At 38.1% G+C, this 22,333-nt stretch overlaps 1 protein-coding gene across 1 annotated transcript in view; it reads right to left on the bottom strand.

Moving 5' to 3' along the window:
* Nucleotides 1–22,333, bottom strand: part of UBAC2 (UBA domain containing 2) — an 86,487-nt gene that overhangs the window by 1,437 nt on the left and 62,717 nt on the right. Inside the window, exons 7-8 of the mRNA XM_038126979.1 lie at nt 16,057–16,302; nt 2,784–2,903 (exon numbers count right to left, since the gene is read on the bottom strand). Coding sequence (XP_037982907.1) covers nt 2,784–2,903; nt 16,057–16,302 — 366 coding nt within the window. The remainder of the gene's footprint in view (nt 1–2,783; nt 2,904–16,056; nt 16,303–22,333) is intronic.

The raw sequence follows: 22,333 nt of genomic DNA, 5'->3' as shown, positions 1-22,333 counted from the left end.
AAAAAGCAATTTTTTTTCAAAAACCTCTACAAAGCAAAAATCAATGACACCTGACAGAAGAAAAACATGGAAAAGGGCACATTAAGATAGTGATTTTGTTAAATCAATAACCACTTGACCAGCCCTCTTTATAATATCACATACTTGACACCTAACCTTTGTGCTCTCTGTTAACAGATATTAAAAGCACCACCTGTAAAAAGACAATGCAAATTTAATTTATGGTTAAATACCAATTTAAAGTACATTTAAAATCTATAAGTCTCACTTCGGTATGATTGAAAGTCACAATATAACTCATTGACTTTTATAATTAATCCTCCAGAAGTGGAAAAACAAGGCGTGGGAGGGCAGGGAATGGCATGTAAAAGTAACTGTGGCTACTGGCAGCACAAAGCATTCCTCATCCTGCTTCAAAGGGTCTTAAGACGAGACACCACAACTCCTGAACCTGGAAGTCCCGGGCTACAGAAGCTGTCAGAGAGCTACTGCTACTCCTCCTCCTCTGCCTGCAGTGAGTCTGCAGCAGCAGAGTGAAGCAGGAACACAGAGGAGGCTGTACACATCTTGAGAGGAATTTTCCCAGGGTGCAAGACCAATGTGCAGCACCAGCACTGAAAGTATTTTTAAAAGAAAGTTGCCACCAAAAGCAGCTTTTCTTTCCTCTAAGACACCTCCAGAACTTTCAGTATTTTTAGTCATCTCTGCTTTGGTGACTTACTGAGAAATATACAAGTGCCAAGTTTGCCCAGAGGCCCAGGTCCTCCTTTTCTTAATATAAATACACCCCCACCACCCATTTGAGAACAGCTTGGATGTCAGAACATAAACCTTACAATCCACTGCCACGTTTTTTTCACCTTCTTGTAGGGAAAGAAATGAATTGTTCCTTTCGACACTTCTGCAGCAACAATATAAGTCCAAACTCAATTTTGTAACCTGTAACTCTCATTTTTCATATAAGATTGTGGGTTTTTTATGAGAAAAAGGGCAGGCAGTGGAATAAAAGCTAACCACAGAAATACACTTCAGAAGTAAAGTTTTTATTGCAGTTGCCAAGAATTCTAGCTTTAAGAAATGGTGGATGGAATTGCAAGGTTCCTTTTTGCAGAAATATTCATCAAGCACCACAGGGAATAGTAATAACAAAATCCTCTTTTCATCTGAACATATTTTAACCACAGGAAATGAATCCAGCTCCAGGAAACAGTGTGTATAACTGGCAACAGTAACTAAAGGTGCAAAAACCCCACAAGAAATGCAGAGATTTTTGTACCACAAGCATTACAAATGCTCACAAACTTTAATGTGATGAACAGATGAAACCCTTGAATTTCTGCCATTTTAAGACAACTTGTGTCATTATTAGTAGAGTCTTGAAAAACCAAAGGTGCTTTAATGACTTCTTTGCAGGGTAACCACAGAGCCTTGCAAATGACAGCAATCAAGTGAGCCCTACATCCTCAATGCATCAGAAAACATAAGTGCATATTGCTTTCATAAATCTGGGCCTTGGGTAAGAATCCAGACTGGCAACTCTTTCATTAGTTTCAGCCCAAAACAGAAGTCCCCATAAGCAGAATTTGCCAATAATTAAAGAAGTAAGCCAACCCAGCAGGGAAATCTTTTGGTCCATCCCATACTGACGCTGAGCAGGCTTTCAGGACAGCCAAAACTAAGTTTCTGGGGTTTGTCTCAGAACGTGCTTTTGTTGTGGGGATTTTATTATTATTTTCTTTTTGTTTGTTAGTTGAGGTTTTGTTGGCTTTTTGGGAGTTTTTTTTTTTTTTTTTTTTTTTTTTTTTTTGTTGTTGTTGTTGTTGCTTTTTTTTTTCCCCTTTCTACATGTAGCCCAGAAGATTTGCAGTCAAAAGTGCAGCTAAAAGTTTTGAACATTTTGAACACAATCTACCATCCAATCAAAGCTAGAAACCAGACCACAGAAAAGACTTCTGTTTGGAGAAGCTCAGTTTAAACTAAAAATGACATTGCTGCTACCAAATGTTGACTTATCTTCTCATAAAAAAAAGGAAAAAGAGAAAGAAACCTAATCTTGTTCAAGGGCAGCAGAGACCTTGAACTATAAAATGGCCAATACAGCTAACTGTGGGTAGGCTACAACCTGGAGAACTTGACTACATGCAACAAATTCTGAATGCAGGAATAAGACTAATCTTAAATTCTTAAATTTCTGAGTAAATAATAATCTCTTTTGAGAATAAAACTATAAAAAAAAAGTCTAGAAGTCTAAATCTATACTTGATAGAAAGGACACAATCTTTTATGTGGCATCAGTATAAGGAATCAGTCAACCCCATTATTGAGGGAAACATCCAAGCTTTAGCCCAAGTGTGTTTTGCAGTCCACAGTTGGCATAACATTTTTATTAAAAAAAACCCCAAAATGACTGAATTGGAAACTTAAGCTGGGGACTTCAGCGAAGATGATTTCTACATGACAAATAATGAAATTTATTTATCATTCTTCTTTCTTAGAAACATTTATTTTATCAGATTTGAATAGTTTCCACTACTGAAACCATCAACATCTTTAAATACAAAATAGAAGCAGTAACACATAAAAGTAGAAACTCCCAAGTAGCTCTGTAACTCTGGTTGGATAGTAATGACAATACACTCTCTCTGTATTGCGACCATTACCTTATATTCTCATTTTTGCTGCTACAGAAACCATTAGAGAAACCGTGTAAACAGATGATAAAAAATTAGTAAAGATTAATTCCTAACCATTTTAAATGCCATTTTAAAATAGAAAGTGTTTACCTGCTCTTCAGAAACTTCAGTAGGTGGAGGTATGCCTTGTTCAGATGGGTGATCTTGATAATTTGCATTTTGTCTATGACGTAAAGGAGGAAACAGTCTATTCCAGTTAATCATCCCACCCTGAAAGCAGACACTACTGTCAGTCTTTGCAAGAAGAACTACAAATGTTTTAAGCAAAAAGATCATCTCTACCACATTATATCGAAGCAGATGTTTAAGTAAAGTACTTTATTTTAAATAACAAAAACTGCTGTAGTCTCCTATGAAGCAAAAAACTGGACTGGTTACTTCTTTACTTGTTAATTGAAGTAATCACTGCAAACTAAGGAAAAGTGCTAACAGAAGGAGGAAAGGATGTTTCAGATCCATTGGGATTGATCTGGTTTAGTACACTGCTAGGTTTCTGAGGCTGAAAGACAGCAGTCTTTACTAACAGGGGTTTGCCTGGCAAAAGGTGCAACAGCAGGTCCTGCAAGTACTTTACAAAATTGCTGCTGAAGTTAACGAGGGAAAAAGAGTACAAGAAATAAGTGAGAGAAGAAAGCAAAAAGGGGCTTCTCAGTGCATCAGTAAAATTACATCAGGAACTCAGAATAAACCCAACTTTCAGGACACCTGGGACTTCCATGCAACTACTGTGTCACTGGTGCGACTTGCAGACCCACCACATTTACCTAACGTCTATGTATGAAATATTGTTACAAAACCTGGCCATGTTCCAGTGCCAAGACATCTTGTAACTACATAGTAATAATGGAAATACACAGCAGTAACACAGGTATGGTGCAAATCACAGAAATGAAACTTCCTCCTAACAACCAAATGTCAACTCTTGTAATAGTAAGATATTGGGAACTTAAAGAAGAAATACTGAAATACAAGCTTTATAACTGTCCAGAAATAATGAATCCTCATTTCATTAGCTTAAACAGACATTTTTGAAGGGATTTTGTATCACACAAAGCCCATAGGTCCCGTAAGCAGGTTAGAGCAAACCCCAATCTCTCTTTTCTACAGTTGAAACACCTTTTGCAGTCTGTCAGTCTGTGCTGTCCTTTCCCTCCTCCCCTGCTCTCCCTGTTACTATGGAGAAGATTCCCCTCCCTTTCTGTATATATAGGACATGGCCTTCCTTCCTCTAGTTGCTCTATTTTAGTTCTATAACGTTGTTTCTCAGAAGGCCTTCCTCTTACGAGAGCTTTTTCTTTTCTTCTCTCAGAGTGCTCTTCCTGCCTTTATGTATCCTTAGAGCATTAAATACCCTCTGCTCAATCAGATCAGCAACAGCTAAATGCGCTCACAAAAAAGAAATATTTAGCATTCCTGCCCTTTCCTTTGTTTCCTTCCGTTCTGTCCAGAGGAGACCCAACCAGCCCAGACACCACAGGGGGCAGTACAATGGCACACTTAAAAAAAGCATTTGAAGAGTCATGAGACATGAAACATCAGCTTGAGAAATATTCTAGTCCCTTCTATACTAGAGTACATTTTCCCTGTGAAGATGTGAAATAGCCAGAAGCAATCACCCATTTTCAAGACATGGATTCCACTGTTAGTGAATTTGAATTTTAAAAAGTATGCATCCACATTTCCCATACTGTATAAAATATTTGCTTAACATTCATGAGGTTTTGATCAAAGGATTCTGAGTAAGTCTCATGCTAGTCAAACAGCACAGCGTAGTAAAAAGGAGAACTGGTTTGGAGCATAAGCCTAAGGAGAAAGAAGGATCACATCTACTGACACCACTGCACTACCTTGTGGTCTTGGGGAATCGCGTCCTGTACTTCCCCATCTATAATTTCCCATAACTCAGAATTACGCTGAGTTTCAACTTTGAACTTTGAATTTCTCAGAGTCTACTAAGCTCTACAGTTCAGTGAGAGCACTGCACTAATGCTGCTTTGCTTGCTGTTTTTACTATTTAGAGATAACTTGAGGAGAAAGTAATGCTGCCACAAGTCATTCACACTGAATTGGTAAAAATACTAACAGGACTATGACACATCCCTTTGAGGCACCATAAATCATACACAATAATATATATCAAATACAAAATCCACAATATACATTAATTTACCTTTATCTCAGTGTATCTGAAGACCAAAATAAATGTACCTTTCCAACAGTGCCCTGAGCTTCAATACTGAGCTGCCTACTCCAGTTTGGTTTTGCATCCTTCTATGTCCCGTGCTCTCTCACCTAACACTACAGACTTGTCTACTTCCTTACCTTAAGCTTACAATACAGTTTGCATTAACATACACAGAATTAATTCTTTTCAATAAGAACTGCCATTTCCTTACAAGTATAACTATTTCGTTTTGAAGGTTTACAGCTTAATAAATTACAGATGTTGACTGAAGCATTCAAAAGAGTTTCATGTGAAGATCCCTTCCCAGAGAAAACAGACTAGACAAATTAGATCAAAATCGAGTACTTCAATTACCTTTGGAAACTGTGGTAAACATAATGTATCAGTTCTTAAATATATTAATGAGAGGAAAATATCCAGCATTTAATGATATGTGAACACTGATGGTTAGGATTACTCCTGACATTGTGGTGCACTTCTCATCTGTGTAGTCTTTTAAACTTCACCAAAACCGGGTGCATTAGAATCCTTTATCTTAACTGAAAGAAAATTGTTTCCCTTCACACTCTTGCTTCTAATTAGATGAGACACATCCACAAGATCAGGCTCAAAAGAGCAGGGATTCAAGGAACTGCAGCAGGAACTATGGGTCTGGTGATGTGGTCAGTCTCATAAAGGTAAGGGAAAACTGGGAAGTGCAACTAATGTCTTAAATCCACAGAAGACGGAGATCAAGGCTATGGATTTACAGTATGGATGGTGACTGTGCAAAGATCTTCAGACAACCTTAACTATCACAGCAGAAACATGAAGACCTGTTTTAAATTGAGCCATACCAAGCACCAAATAATGTCTTAACATCAAGTAAATATCACAAATTCCAGTTAAAAAATGAACAGAAGGAGATTTCTAAACCAATATTCATTCTTGCCTTACGGAGATTATTTTGCAGACCTCCCCTTCATAATTTCATGATCATTTCTGTTGTGCAGTGGTTTTACACTGTGCCACCAGACTTACTTTTGAGAAGTCAGGAAGATTTCACATGAAGATATCCAGTCTGATTAATTTATGTAAGTGATGCTTCTAAACCATCTGAGACTCCCTCCTGGGAAATCAGCAAACCATATCTAAGAACTTCACATCATACTTGACCCTCAGCACCAGCACCCAACAGCACAGAGGAGCTCACACCAATCTTCTCACTCTCCACAGAAGCCTTGTCTCAGACAACAGAGCTCTCTGGAGTGGTCCAAAACAATAAGCAGTGGGGATGCTCCGGGGTCCACTATGGAAGCTCCTTTCCTGAGCAGCACTTTCAGTGATAACACTTTCAGTGTGCCAGTCTAATCCATTTAGTGAAATCCAGGCAGTTCTTCTGTGATTCTGGTTCACAGTTTATTATAAAAATAATTAAGTTCAACTCTACATAGTTTGGGGACTGAGACTTAACATGACCCAGGACTAGGTAAGGAGGATGCCTTAAGTCTCTTATATCCAGAGCTAGATTCCACAACTGATAGACTTGGGAGATCTTGCACTGAGATTATCTCAGGCAATATTTTTCTTGGTCCTGATCTTTGGTGTCGGGGAGCAGCCAGTGCAGGTGTACTGCTAGAGAATGAGGAGCACTGAAAAATTCTACAGGGTGATTCATAAAAATGCTGTGCACAATTTGGTGCCTGGGCCCTTATCTCTGTTCACAACTTAAGTCTTTGACATGTCATCAGGAAAAAGATTTGACAAATGCACTGCTTCATTAATTATTAGACTAGAAGGGTGACAAGACAAACCTAAGAAAGTCCTGTAAGACTTTCTCCCCCCTTTAATCCTATGCGGTAATTTTTTAGAAAAAGTCAGAAGTTTCCTTTTGTTTAGCAGCACAGACTGGGTGAATCAGTTGATTTTCAGTTCTTTGTTACTGCCTGATAGGAGACAAACATACCAAGGAAGTAATTTTACTGGTCTCTAAAAAATCACTATTGGAAATGGATTAGGAGTACAGTAGTGATGTTGGAACTTCTGTTACAGGAAGATGACAAAGTTGTCACAAATTCAGATGACCAAAGAATGAGATTTACAAATGGAGTGAACTAAAGAAATGGGGAAAATAGCAGCTCTTCATTACAGAAAAGGTTTTAAGGAAATGCCATATTGATGATTTTCTCCTGGATAGCTGCCAAGGCTTTACGTACACAAGCTGTGCCTTCTGAAGTCACATCCTTGGTTTTGTTTTTCTTTTTTAAAATTTGGGTTGTTGTTTTTTCTTTTAGTGGTGCCTGGGACAATTCTGTTTACAAGAAAGAAGTATCCTCCTTTCCTACAGAATAAGGAAGAAATATCTAGAGCTAGCAAATGTCTTTTTTTGTACAGCCTACTAAAACCTAGTTATGCCATTTCTTTTCAGATAATTTCCTTCTTCTCTGTTTTGAAAAACAGCTCAACCTGTTTCCCACATACACGCCTGCCATGGCATATTTTGTAAAAGCACTTCTTATCCAAAGCTTCACAAATGAAAGTGTTGAATTATGGACAATTAACAAATATCCAGTTATGTAGCCTTCAGATATGCACATATTTTAATTACATTAATTTCAAAAGAAATGAACGACTTCATAAAAATCCTCTTGAAATGATGCACGTAGTTAAGATATTTTGATAATGTTATCTCCTGTAGATGGTTAATGCAAACTTGTCATCTATTTGCACAAACAGGAAGCAGCTCCTGATATGTCCTGTTCACCTTTTTTTAACATAATAACCGCAGTGAGAAAAAAGAAAAAGGAAATTGCTTTGCATGTCACCTTTTAAAGTTACATTTGTAAAATATTCCACTCTGTATAGAAGCCTTTACTTGATAAAGACATAAATACTGTCTTACTTTTTTTCATATAAAGCTTCATAACAAAATTTACTGAAAATAAGAAACATTGACTTGCTTTTCTGGCATAAATTTTTCAACAATGTATTGACTCCAAAGTCCACATACTGATTATATAAACAAACAAACAAACAAACAAACAAAAAGCATAGCCTTGGATGACATGATATCTGCTGCCCTAAACGTTGCATAAGAGAGAAAAATGGTGAAATTTCCAGTACACTTACTCAAAGTCTAGCCTGCCTCTTTTTGTTAGGACAAAACTCTTCTGTTTTTTTGGTTGTTTGGGGAGCCTTTTTTTTGGTGTTTTGTTTTCCTCTTACTTTAATAACTTCCCTCTTTTAAAAGAGGGTAGAAACATAACAGTATTAATGTTGTAAGCGTTCTTAATGACAGAAAGAATTTTTTACCAAGTAAAGCACTCCAGCAATTTCTAATGATATTCTAATTTCCTGGAAATTTATCCTACAGACAAGTCTATTCAGCCAAAAGGCTGTCTCCAGCTCTTAGTTTCTGCATCCTGAACTTTGATGCCTGCATTGTCCCTGAGGAGCTCATATGTCACATAAGTTCAGAAATCCACATGTGGTCTTTTCTGAAGCTTGATCAGCTATTTCCTTTGAAATCTAGAAGGAACACCTTAATCTGGCTTCTGAAGCTGCCTGAGAGACAATGGAAGGGATTTCAGCACTGGCATGACACTGGGAGTGTCCAGTGTTCCAACTGCTGAAGGCAGGTCCACCAGCATGAGCATGGAGTCTGCAATTGAGGAAATAACTTTAGCTCTGTATTAGACATTTTGCACAAAACAGAGTTTTAATCCTTACTCCATGGCTCTTTGGATCTGGACTTGTGATACTGAACTGGTATTGAAGCATGATGATTAGATAGATAATTCTTCACTCACCTCCTATGCAAAAACCTTTTCAAAGAGTAGTAAGGAATAAGAAGAGACTGGAATCAAAGTGAGAAATCAGAGTTCTAAAATTGTTTTGATTTGACAAGCCGAGATAATAAACTCTTAGCACAAAAGTAGCTCAAACCCAAATCCTCCAAAATACTACATAAGCACACCCCTTAGTATATAATAGGCTAGTCTGTGATGACATAGGGAAAAAACCAAATCAGCATCCCATTCTGGGATGTGAAGGTTCAAGTTCTGTCTTAGGCTGCAAATAGGATTAGCTTCCATTTATTAACCTCTCAAAGTCAATACTCAAGGTGTCATATGCAACATTTTGCACCTGTAGCACCTCTTAAGGTATCTGTCCTGTTTTCAGTTGGGAAAGAGTTAATTTCTGCTCAGTAGCTGGTAGTGCTGTGTTTTGGATTCAGTACAATGTTGGTAACACACTGATATTTGGGGGTTTGCTGAGCTGTATTTATCTTAAGTCACAGACTATTTTTGTGTGTCTCATGCTCTGCCAGTGAGGAGGTACACAAAAAAAGGCTGGAAGGTTGCATAGCTGGGACAGGTGAACTGCACTGGACATTCCACACCATAGAATACCGTATATAAAACTGTGTAAGTTAACCAAAAGGAGGGCTGATCCAGGTTAGGGAATGGGGTCTGACCTCTGTCAGACATTGTATTGTGCATCACATGTTTGTGGGTTTTTAAAAATTTATTATTACTACTACTACTACTACTACTACTACTACAATAATTTACTTTGTTTCAATTGTTACACTGTTCTTATCTCAGCCTAGTTTTGATTCTCCTTGCTGCTCCACTGGGGTGGCAGGAGGAGGTGAAAGTGTCTGTGTGGTGCTTAGTTGCTGGCTGGGCTTAAGCCACCACAGCAGCACATTAAGGAACAAGGGGTGGAACCAACTCACAGCTGTCATCCCCAAGTATCAGTTCAAACCAGAAAACCTACTTATTAAGGAGGACCATGTACTATTGGAACCACAGGCTTCTTTTTTACTACATAAAAGAAGTAAAAGTGGCACTCTAGAAGAAGAAATGGCCCATCAAGACTTTCTAAGTGCAGACTGGAAGGACAATAGAAGCAGACCTGGAATCCATTAACTGACTGCCCCCAAAACCATGCCTTATTTGCCCCATGTTCATTAGAAATGAAGGGACAGGTACACCTAAAAAATCCTGCCTTCTGTAAACAGAACTTGATGCAACAACAGTGAATTAAATACTCTGTAAATGTCTGTGGCAATTTGTTACATCATAAGGTTTTTATAAGAAACTGCCTCTAGTTAAATTGCCAGAGGAAAAGAATATAGACCACTCACACAGGAGAATAAAAATATTCGATTTCCCAAACAATTTATTTGCTTTGAAATAAAACAGTGTTTTGCTTTATGGAGTTGTCCAATCACTGCTTCTCTAGGGAAGCTGATTACAAATATTAAACCAAATTCAAAGGCTATAGCTCAAAAGCCAAGTCAAAACAAAAAAGAATTTCGTAATTCCAGTCCAAGAGAAAAAAAAGGATTGTTCAATATATGAACAGGGCGCTACCAATGAGCAGGAGATAGAGAAACTCAATCTTGTGATTGTGACAGCTGGCTGTTCATGAGACACACTCAGCTTTTTCTAATTGTACTAGTGTCTGCTGGCTCAAATTCTGTCAGCTTGTGGAATTTCCAACTTCCATAAAAAAGACAGTATTCTGAAGTTTCTGTGGTAGTCTGTAGAGGAAATAGTTGTGAGTTGTTCATTACCTGGAAATTCAACAGGAAATTCAACATTTTTAATTTCACATCTAGAATCCATGAAAGAAGTCATACAGCAAAATAATCCAGAATGTCTAGATAGCAGTGGGTTATCAGTTGCTGCAAATGCATTATTGAAATGAAACAGTTAAAAACCAGAGTTCGGGCATGACAATGTCAGCATCATATGCAGTTTTTACACCCAATAAACTCTTGATATAAATCCAAGTTCATTTTCAACACAAATAAAATAGTTTTAAACAACACAGAGAATAACCAAGGTTTGAAAATGCCAGAAGAGCACAAAAAAGCAAAGGATGAGTTGAAGACACACAGGTCTGAAGGAAAAGATACTGTTTTCTCTACAAAAATGAAAGCTGTCTGTTATTTCAAAATGTGTCCACACGTGTACATTGGCATGCAGAGGAAGGGAAGAGTGATGGAATACTGAGTCTAAATTTAGCCACAGTGATTACTGCTGCAGCATACTAGCTTCATTCATGGGCTGAAATGAATCTGTAAATCACTGGTCAACAGAATTCTTTAAAAATATGATGTCAAATCCTGTGCACACATATCCCAGGAGTCTAGGCACAAAAGCTTTTTTATCCTATTGGTACCCTACATATCACTGTCTTTGGAGTTTATGCAAGTGTTGCTAAAGGCAGTTTCTATTCAAATATGTCACAAAATCCCAAAGAAGCCTCAGTAACACAGACTGATTGGAATGGAAACCCAATTAGAGAAAAGACTTGGTGTGACACTTGGCTGGAAGTCTCACCCATTTATTCAGGTAAAGCAGTCTGGTAGTTTCCTTCCTGACAATGATACATAAATTTGTGGAACAAAACGGAAAAGCTGCTTCCATCTGAAGTCCTGGCTGTGACAAGAAGGGATTTTGTGGACTTGGCAATGTATAAAGAAGGTCTTCACGGCTCAAAATATCTGTTGGAAGGACTTCTTGCTGGTACTCAGACTTGTGAAGTCATTCAAGAAAACTTCATTGAAGTGCCACCTCAGTACCAGTAGAAGAGCTAAAAAATATGCCCGGGTCTGCCTCTTCTCTTTGAAAAAGCAGAATTGGACTGTCTAGGAGTATATTCACTGGAGGATTTCTTTACTACCCTCCTGAATGAGGACAACATTCCTGAGGAAGAATTATTGAGCCAGGAAAACCTTTGCTCCATTAATCTATTTTTTTTCCAAGGTCAGGAGTTTATTGCTTAGATATAACCAGAAGGTAAATTACCAATCTAGACACACAGTCCTTAGTTGACAAAACATGAAACTTGCAAATTGTTCAGGATATGAGGCTCCCCATAATAATAAAGACACTCAGTGTGCCTACCCACAGAACATCTCTCCTATGTCCCAGGAGAAAGACATCTAATAAACGAACAATCAGAGGAAGTCCCTTTGTTACAGAAGTCTGGTCTTTGCAAGCAGCAGAATCTCACATATGATGAAGATGAGATATACATATGAGATACCATGTGGTATGAATCTTAGGAGATTCTGGCCTCAGTGAAAACTAATGGCAGCTGGAAGAGAAGAACAAAAATTCAGGAGGGAAAAGACAGCATAAGGTTGAAGTGGCCAACAGGCTAGAAAGAGAGGTAGTGAAATGAAGATTTTCATATATGGCTGTAGGCTTGTTACAGTCTGGAGTAACCCGGTGAAACTCTTCCCTGATAAAAGACACTTAAGAGAATCCAAGAAGAAGGCAATACGATGTCCTTAACATGATTAGCAAAAATGCTCTGCAGATACAAAACTCATTCTTTCAAGATGAAGGGACTGATACACCGCCTATCCCAAATGGGCACAGCGAGGAGTGCTCCAAGAAGTTGTAGTTAATGCCAACAGAAGGTGCTTCCCATCTTTTTGCAACCTTCCACATAACAGTGTGTAGTGACATCAGAGTAGCCAATACCACCCAGGCACGGAATCTTCCCTATCTATTCACAATTTGGTTCTCTGCCAGCCTCCCTCCACGATTCTCAGCGGGAAGTGAAAGTCAGGTTGACGCCCTGATAATCAACACTGGTGCACAGATGCTGCAGTTGCTTCCCTTTTCCCACCAGGGTTTTATTTGTGTTATAAAAAGGATAAACTTTAGAAAAATGCTGAGAAATAAAACAGATCTATAAATAGAAACATCAGGAGAGGAAGACCAACTTTTATCAATATTATAGTAGCAAAAGGATAAAATAGCAAATGATTACTGGTGGTCAGACATGGCAGAAGAGAACTTTCTCCAAAGTGAAGAAGTATTTTATACAGGAGAAAATACAAAGTATGGGAAACGAGAGATGAAGGTGAAAAGGTGACAAAAATATAGGAGGAAAATGGCACGGTGGGGAATGAAAATGTGACAGTGATATGGAGGGGAAAAGAAGATCTGATAAGGGGAAATAAAAACAGGATGAACTATTTACAAAATAGGATAGACAAAAGAGTGTGAAAGAAAATAACTATGAAAGTGAAGTTTAAAAAGCAGCAACAAAATGGCAAGTTGGTATTTTCAGGGAATGAATACATATGGCACACATTTTATTCTACTGCCTTTGAAGGTGAATGTAAGTGATGCCATGTAATTAATTTGGGACAAAACTGTAATTTCTCAGCAATATCCATAGGAGCAAATAAGAATATAGTAAGATCTAGAAAGTTTTCTAGATGAACACTACCATGTGTTTAAGGGCTGTATCCACAGCAACTAGAAACCAACACAAAACCAGTCACCATTTAACCACACTCCCCTGAGAAACTACCTACATAACAGCTTCTAGCAACATATTCAGGTACAGTGCCCGCTGAATATTTAAGAGCTAAAATGAGGTACATTGAATAATGAACTTGGTGGGTTTATTTTCAAATTCTACCACACACTCAATCCACTCACTGAATTCAAGGGTGTTTGACAACCCAGCACTCACACACACACAGTTCCATGCTTCAGGTTCCTCCAGACCAGAGGAGTTCAGCTAGAAAAAGACTGGGAAAGCTAAAGCTCAAAGAATTGCCAGCAAAGAAATTCTGGGGTGATTGTTCTTTGCTTTTTCTTTTTTGTAGAAAGCATCCAAAGTGAATTCTGCTTTGGATAAAAGGGCTTAGTGAACACCAGGGGAAAAAAAAAAGATAAAATTATTTACATCTCAGTATTATAGAGGTATACTACAAACAACTTTTGAGAAACGCTTTTCACCCAGTTTCTTCCCTCACCCCCCCTTTTCTTAATTTAAACTTTTTAATGTTATTTTGCATAACCTGTCACACTCATGTTATTCAGAATTTCTTGTGAAGACTCAAAGAATAAACTCACTACAAAAAATATTTCTATCTATTTAAGAGAAGGGCCTCCCTTATGAGAGTCTGCCAACATTGCCCAGACAATGGAGCCCCATTAGAAGCACTGATCTTCTCCTTCCATAATGCTACCAACATCAGGGACACTGCATTGTCTCATTTCTCAAACAGATGAACTGAAGAGTAAAGGAGTGGGAGGAATGAGCAGAGCACCTTCTCAAGGGGCAGCTGAACAAAATTGCTGCACTATGGCATAGAGAAGAAAGTTAAAGTTCACTTCCCTCACCAAGCAAAGCAGATAGTGTGAGAGAAAATGTTAATCTAGCTCACCTATGGCACACTACCTACAGACAGCATACTGGGACTTCAGAAATCCACACAACATTTACCCAGAATTTAATTAAAAGCCCAGTCTGGTGACTGACATGTACTTCACAGCTTTTATTATTTTCAATTTCACCAAAAAAACTGTCTAAGAAACTGATCTGCATTCTTTATAGCTTCACTCCCACAGGTAAAATTATCATCGAAAGTCCTTTCATCTGCAGCATGATCTGTTCCACTCCACTGTCTTCAAATTACACCTTGCCAAATTTCTAAAGGCAAAAGAATTGCCCAAGTACACCAATCCAGAAGACGGTTTTCAACTTGTGAAGTGTTATTTTGAGATTGAAAATAGTCTGGTTTTCATTTTTACCACTACACAGCAACATTTGTGAGTGATGCTTTTTCCGATTTAGCTGATGACCAGTAAATTCTGTGAGTGAGTCATTAGAAAACACCAGGTGGGTCAAAAGCTTTCATGACACACCTTTTCTGAAGAGCCTCTATGGAACATTCATACATTGATCCTATGGCCTTCTGATCACGGGTTTCACAGATTAGCACTACCAGTTAAATAAATGCTGCGCTCAAGTTAAAGGCTAAACATGAAGGTAACTTGAAAGTGTTTCAGCAACTTGTAAAGGGAAGCATCTTACTGATGTTCAAACAGTGTTCCTGTATTTTAGTCAAACCCCTCCACCTTTTTAAAGAATTCTATTTGAAGTCAAACATGAAAAGACATTTTTCCACTTTCATTGTTCATAGCCTAGGGAAAGGACAAGATGAGAAGAAAACGTTATCAACAGTTCTTTTATCATTTATTGCTCTGAACTTATTTACCACTTTTTGTAATTAAAGAGATATTAGAAAGACTGTCCTTCATAACTGGAAGTAGCTTCTTTCTCACATCTGAAGAAACCCGGCTGCACTCCTCACAGCTGCTTGTAGTCCAACATACAGTTTCAATTCATTTTCTATTACAATGGCAACATTCAAGAATTGAGTAATTTCTAGTTCAGTTCTTATGCTAAAACTGATCAGTGTTCTAATAGGAATGGAGAAAAATAGATTAGAAGTTTCTGCTTGAGGAATAATTTCATCATATTGAAATGTTAAGGAAATAAGAAAAACAGAAAGATGCAATCAGGGACTGGAAACAAAGATTCATACTCTAGTTGCAGGCCAAAGCTTTATGCCATCACACCTCTAATTCTGGGAATGCATTAAGGGTAACACAGCTATATCTGTTTGCACTACACTACCCCCAACACAAAAAGAACTTGTGTATCAGTACAGGGCTGCGTTTCAGGCAAAGAAAACTCAGTGAAGACAGTGAACATATCTAAGATACAGGAATTGAGACACCATCTGCCTTGTTTTGCTGCCCTACAACACAAAGTCTGAGAGTATCTGGATTTTTTAGTTTGTATAAAACATAGAAAACAAAAAGACTCTGCCATTCTGTTCAATAAGGAAATAAACCAAGAGGATTAAACACGGCAAACAGAAAATCACTTGTGGTTTACCTCTTAAGTTAGAGAATTTAATGTCTGCCAGTAAGAAACAACCTGTACACCTAAAAACAAAGGAATTCCATAGAAAAATTTTAACTACTGAAAAGGCAGCTGACCAGACAGATGCTCAAAAGAGTGAGGAGCATTTTGACTTTCTGACTTTACACACTGGCTCTCACTAAAGACCACCAAGAAGCAATCACTTTACCTTTCAGCCCCATTCTTTGTGACAGAATGCCTGAAGTAGTGATATCCCCACAAGATTGTCTGACATCCTGCTCCCATCTTGTGAAGCAGTTTGAACATATAAACCTATACAAACCATTTAAATGGCTATCAGCAGTACAACAGTGTATGAAAGACTGATGGACAGAAATTTAAAAATAATTTTAAAAAACAGGAACAGTGAAAGATCTATGAACCAAAAAAAAAATATTTCTTATAACAAAATAATCCTTAAAGAATGCATAGCAATACCTGCTGCTGTCTTTGCCGCCTCATTTGGGCAACCTGAGACATCATGATCTGACGATCCAGTAACTCCATTCTCTGCTGCCTCTGGATGTCAACTGTTGCTCCCATTCCCACTCGAACTTCATTCGTTGGTTCCGCAGATGAGAAGACTGGTTCAAGAGTCCAAGAAAATATCTTTGCTACCCATCTGGGTACACAAAGAATTCGATGAACTTTTAAGATACTGCTATTGTAGCAAATCCCAGAAATCTAAAATCAAAAACGAAATGTTAAAAAAACCCTGAAAACCAAAAAACGTAAGTACACCACATTTACTTTGAATTTGGCTGCAGGTAACAGTTGGTCTTTCCTGTTTTTTAAGCACTTTTACTGTATTTACTCACAGTTCTCAGTTAAGAATCAGAGAATGAATGAACAGGCAATTTCTTTACTTCCCTACAACTACAAATTGCTTTTTAAAATCTGTGTGGTGCATTGCCTGTGACTCAAATTTGCAAGGGGTTTTTTGTTTGTTTTGGAAGCTGAGCACAGGACAAGCGACCTTTCCTAAAACTGGTCAAAATTAAAATAAAATTTTAATTTCTAGTAAAAGAGCTGGTCAGGGTATGCTGCATGCTGACCAGAGAAGATTAAGATGGCTCTCAAGGATGCTGAAGCACTCTACACACCCCTTCAAAAGAAAAGCAAACCCTCTTAAGGCTTCTGTCCCCACCACCTGAATCTCCCCTTCTAGTAAAAATAAAAGCAAACCAGCAGAACTGAAGTTAAATCTAAGACTATGCACACACTCATTCCAAAAGAAGCCCACCTGCCTTACAGGAGGTAAAAAAAACAATTTGAAAACCAATTCATTAAAAACTGTGATACTGAAAAAGCCAGTTTTTGTGAGGCCTTTCTCCTGCCCATAAGAAAAAAACCACATTCCCTGTGTTGGTGCTTGCCTTGGGGCTTGATTTCATTTCAGATTCTGCAGGAGAAAGAGAAATCATGCGGGCCATAAATGGAATTACAGTCATCACTCAGCCATTATTTTGAATGCCATTGTGAAGCCACAGCACTTGAGCCCCAAGCGGTTCCATCTGCATTCTCCTTTATGCCACATTTCAGCATTTGTGACTCTTTATTGTCTGTTATGCCACAAGAATTATGCTGTCACAGCACAGTGAAATGAACAGGAAGAGATCTGAACCTCAACAAATCTGTAAACATACCCCAGAAATGAAATTATGTGAAAAGCAACGTAGAAAGTCTGCATCTGATGTATTTATTTATTTATTTATTTATTTATCTGGGGCTATTTGCTGTATCTCACTGACATTTGTATAAAGATACTAAATGCATTGCTGATTACACAAAGGGAGAGAGTATAGGAAAAAAAATTCTTTAAGAGGGGGATATTTTTCAGATTATTAACAAAGTAATTCTTAAATATGCAATGAGTTAGTGAGACTTTTAGCAAAAACACATTCTGCTTTTGGAAACAATGATTTTTGTTTTATTTTACTTTCATTTTATGACTCATGGTTGGATGTACAGCCCAAGCTGTCGGTTGCTTGACAGCCTAAGCACAGGCTGTCATTCTAAAATAAGAAAGAACAGTTTTAAACTACTCTTAATCTCTTCAGTCTTTCAGTCCTCCTATGAGAAAGGAGGTAAATGCTATAAAGGTCATAATCGCATCAGAGTGAAGGCTGCCTTTAATTAAATTTTTCTGTATTCAAAGGAAGATCCTAACTGGACAGGGCACTGTAACAGAAGATTTTTCATGACCTCAGAGATCCTTTCCTCAGCTCTAGTGAAACTGTTCCAGATGACTGTAAACTCATGACTAAAACTGTGCACATCAACTGGCTGGAAACTAAGGTACAGCTACAATCACCAAAGAACAAGAGGAAGAAAATTCATACCACTTCTGCAATTCACCTGTTTTTGGTATGTACTGCTTGAGGTGTCTGCCTAGCAAGAAGGTCCCCCAGATGCAAACCCCCGATCCTGAGGGAGTTAGGTAGATATGCCCCTCACTCAAGAAAACCTAGATTGCACAGTAACTAAGAAAGCAGTTTCTGGGGATTGAGAATTACTGAACCAGACTGCAAATATTACATACACATTTAATCTGATGTTTTATTCAATGCAAAATGCACAAGCAGCACTAGAACATACAAATTATCTCCCTTCCCACCTTGTTAGGTGTAGGTATAGGTAGTATCATTAGGCTATGGAGCCAGGACCCCTCTTTCATTCCAGGGATTCTGCACACCTGATCGTTCAGGTGTTAACTAGGCAGGGAAAGAAGTCCCACTGAAAATACTTTGTACAACATCACACCAACATTCCTTCACTTCTTTCAAATGGCCCTCCTAGATATTGATCTCTGCTCTCTCTTATCACCTTTGAAAAGGTCTAATGTCTTCAAAAATCTTGAACGGGTTCAAAAAGTCACAAGAACAAAACAAAGCAAGTGATGATAGGAAAATCTACATTTCCCTGAATATATGACAAATCTTGACACGTGTCTGAATATACTAACCACAAAGAGAATCATTAGTTATCAAGTCAAGACAGAAAATAGAGCAATGTGACAACAGCAGCCTATCTTTGGTGTCACTACTTTGGAACTTGTTTGTCTCAGAAGGGAAGGCATACTGCAAGCCCCAATTAGCAGCTGCATCAGTAAAAGCATTCTTGTATTTTTCTTAGCAGAGATGGCTGGACGTAGAATCATTTAGGTTGGAAAAGACCTTTAAGATCATCAAGTCCAATTGTTATCCCAGTACTGCCAAGTCCACCATGTCCTTAAGTGCCACATCTACATGTCCTTTAAACATCCATAGAGATGGTGACTCAACCCCTTTCTGCCCTGGGCAGCCTGTTCCAGTGCTTGATTAACCTTTGGTGAGTAATTTTTCCTAATATTCAATCTAAACCTTCCCTGGCACAACTTAAAGGACATTTCCATTTGTCTTACTTGGGAAAAGAGATTGACCCTCACCTCATCATGATCTCCTTTTAGCTAGTTGAGAGAGCAAGTCATTCTAGAGCACTTAATCAGGAGAAAAGGCGTTATAAGGCTAAAAGTTTATGGACATGCTAAAATGAAGAGCTATTATACGGAAGTATAAGAAACTTTAAAATGCTGTGGTCAGTGGTCAGTTATAACAAATTTTCAATAAGTTTCAATTAGTGAGGACAAGATAGCTATTTCCATATTTCCAATAAGCCCAGAATGGAGACATTTGTAGTTAAAAAAGGTCTTGTGATTCAGTCTGGCTCAGTGTCATACTCTCATCTTAATGTCAAGTATTTCCAAAGAACTTCCTCTATAGCTGTTTCATATGCAGAACTTGATAGATATAATTTTAAAAATCATAAGCTTTGACAAAGTAAAAAGCAACTTTTTACACTGTTTTTGTTACTGACATTGAGTGAATTTCTAGTGTTTAAGAACATAAAGCAACATTGTTTATTCAATGAAGATAAGATAATCTCATCATATTCCAAATTCAGCACTGTACATAAGATTAAAGGGCTACTTCCCCCCAAACAGAGGAGCTTCCATTGTATTTTAGCTGCCAAAAGTCACCACAAAAAAACATTGCGGTTGTGTTCACACTGTTAAAATGGAGAATTTGTGGCTAGCAACATAAGGTGTATCTTAATTTCTGTTAGTCACAGCATCTTCCACCATATTGTATGTGGCACAGTGCTAAGAAGAGGAAATGGAGGATGCTGGAAATTCTCTGGCACACTGCAGAATAAAAGTGTGCTTAGATATTTTCAGTTTCTTAACGCTGTGACTTACTACTGGTTCTTCACACGAAGTTTCTTAACCTCCTCCTGCCCCCATATAAAGCCTGACTTCCCCTCCTCTTCCCTCATGTCCTTCCAAAGTTGTACATTTTTGAGAAAAAGGAAGTAGCTGTAGTTTCTCTGCAATTAGGTAAACCAAATATGGAAGCTCTCTAGTATTTTACGTTGCAAAGATACATATGCTCCACAAGTAGCTGGAACAGTATTTAAAATTTAAATACTTAAATTCACTGTATTTTCCTTCCAAAAAAAGAAATCAAACAGAAAAAAAAGTAGACAGACTGGTGTAGACAACTATGTTGAAAATTATTTTAACATAAAATACTTAATTAATTTGTTCTGAAAAATGTAAATACATTCATCATATGTACTCAAGACTTGGCTAATTTCAGATACCAACAAATGAAAAGCAAATAGTTTTCTTAAGGTGAAGTGACATTTTTATACCTATTTTATCTGCTTAATCCTTAGTATGTTCTGAATTCTAAAAATTAGAATGGAAACATGGGTTGAAGTTTGTGTCAGGATTCTGTATTTATCTTCATTAGAGAAAGCATTTATCAAACCAAGAGGGATTGTGTGAAAACCACCCAAGAAACAAAACTACCCAACAAATAAACCCCACTGCACATGTATTTTCAACTTCTGTTACAATTCTAATAGATTATTTTGTTTGGGTTTCCTTTTTGGAAATTGTTGCAAATACTATAAACAGCCTTTTGCAATAGTTACCTTTAGAGAAAAATAAGATTATAGAGATACTAAAATATTTCTCTTCAATTTTTTTCCAGTTGATTTGGCTCATAAATTTTCCAGATACCTTGAAACATTTTTCTTCACAGTTCATCAGTGCTTCATTGGTCAGATGGAATTATTACCAGCTAAAAAACATTGTGCATGTGCAAGCATGACTGTACTCCCATTTCAGCACAGTACAGTTATTCTTAACTCGTACTGGTGTCCTAAGCATAGGTTCCCTCGGTCTCTGCCAGTGTTCTGTAGGTGATGATTAACACATTGTTAACCAAGTCTCTTTAATTAAAAGATCAGGATTTGGTTAATCTGATCCAACACAGATATCTGTAATTTAAAAGCTTACTTAGTAAGTGGCTTCTTTAAAGTTGGTGTCATAGTCACAAGAGAGAAATGGGCTCTCTCGGGATGTAACTCATCCTTTGGCAGATGTCTCCAAAGTACACACACAGCTGAATTACTCTCATGGATTCCCTCTCTAAAAAAGGGTAACATTGCTGCCAAAAAAACCAAATATTGATAGAACAATCCTAATGAACCAGTTGGTATACTTGACCAAACAGACCATAATTTGGACACAGAAACTCTTCCTCGGATCTAAGAGAAATTTAGAAGTGAAATACAAACTGAAAACCAATATCCATTTTTCTACAGAAGCCACAGAAGAGGAAGTACCTTAAAACATGTTATTACCTTTTTCTGTCCTTTTTCACTACTTTCTCCTTCTTCCAGAGCTGGAAATATCTGCATTTCCCTCCTCCCAAGACAATTACAACCACACTTCCAAACCAACATCCCCTGTATACCAGATTAATCAATTCCTTTTTTTCTCAGATGCATTAACTGATGCAGGAATAAGTGCTGGTAGTTTAGTCAGTTGTCACGTGTTCACACCTTGACGTGGGCAGGGTGTCAAAGCTCTCACCACAGGGAGCACTAGGACAATAAAGTCACTAGAATGCAGTGACACTCAGATCAAGCCGCTTACAGTCACTCAGCTGAACTGAGCGCTGTCCACACACAAATACTGCACGTTAGTTTTGGGCAGGGTTCAGCACATGTGTTAATGTACACAGACTTGCTGGAGCAAGTCTAGTGCATGGCCACAGAGATGATCAAAGGACTGGGAGCATCTTTCACATGAGGAGAGGCTGAGAGAAGTGGGGCTGTTTGGCCTGGAGAAGAGAAGGCCCAAGGGATTTTACCAAAGTAAAGAAATGCTTGAAGGGAAATGAACAGGACGAAACCAGGCTTTTCTCAGTGGTTCCCAGCAACAGGAAAAAGGGAAATGGGCACAAGCTGAAATACGGGAGGCTCCCTCTGAGGATCAGGAAACACTTTTTCACTGTGAGGTTGATTGAACACTAGCACAGGCTGCCCAGGGAGGTGGTAGAGACTGCATCCTTGGAGATACTCAAAAGCCATGAGAACATGGTCCTGGGGCAAGCTGCTCTGGGCAGCCCTGCCTGAGCAGGGAAGCTGGACCAGGTGCTACCCTCAGTGATTCTGTGAACTGAGTACATGCTCTTTGGTAGATAGTTCTATCAGGAAAGGGGAATCTCATCCATTACACACAAAACACATGGTTTTACTTAGGTAAGTACTTAAGCATCGGCAGAATTTTTAGTAACTGAGTGGTCTCACTGATATTAGCAACACGGATATTGTAGGACCAACATCAAATATTCAGAATTAACTAGATCCAATATTTAGCTAA

Source organism: Motacilla alba, chromosome 1, assembly GCF_015832195.1.
Source record: "Motacilla alba alba isolate MOTALB_02 chromosome 1, Motacilla_alba_V1.0_pri, whole genome shotgun sequence".
Taxonomy (NCBI): Eukaryota; Metazoa; Chordata; class Aves; order Passeriformes; family Motacillidae; genus Motacilla; species Motacilla alba.
The sequence above is the reverse complement of the archived record's forward strand: the minus strand, read 5'-3'. Positions and strand labels throughout refer to the sequence as shown.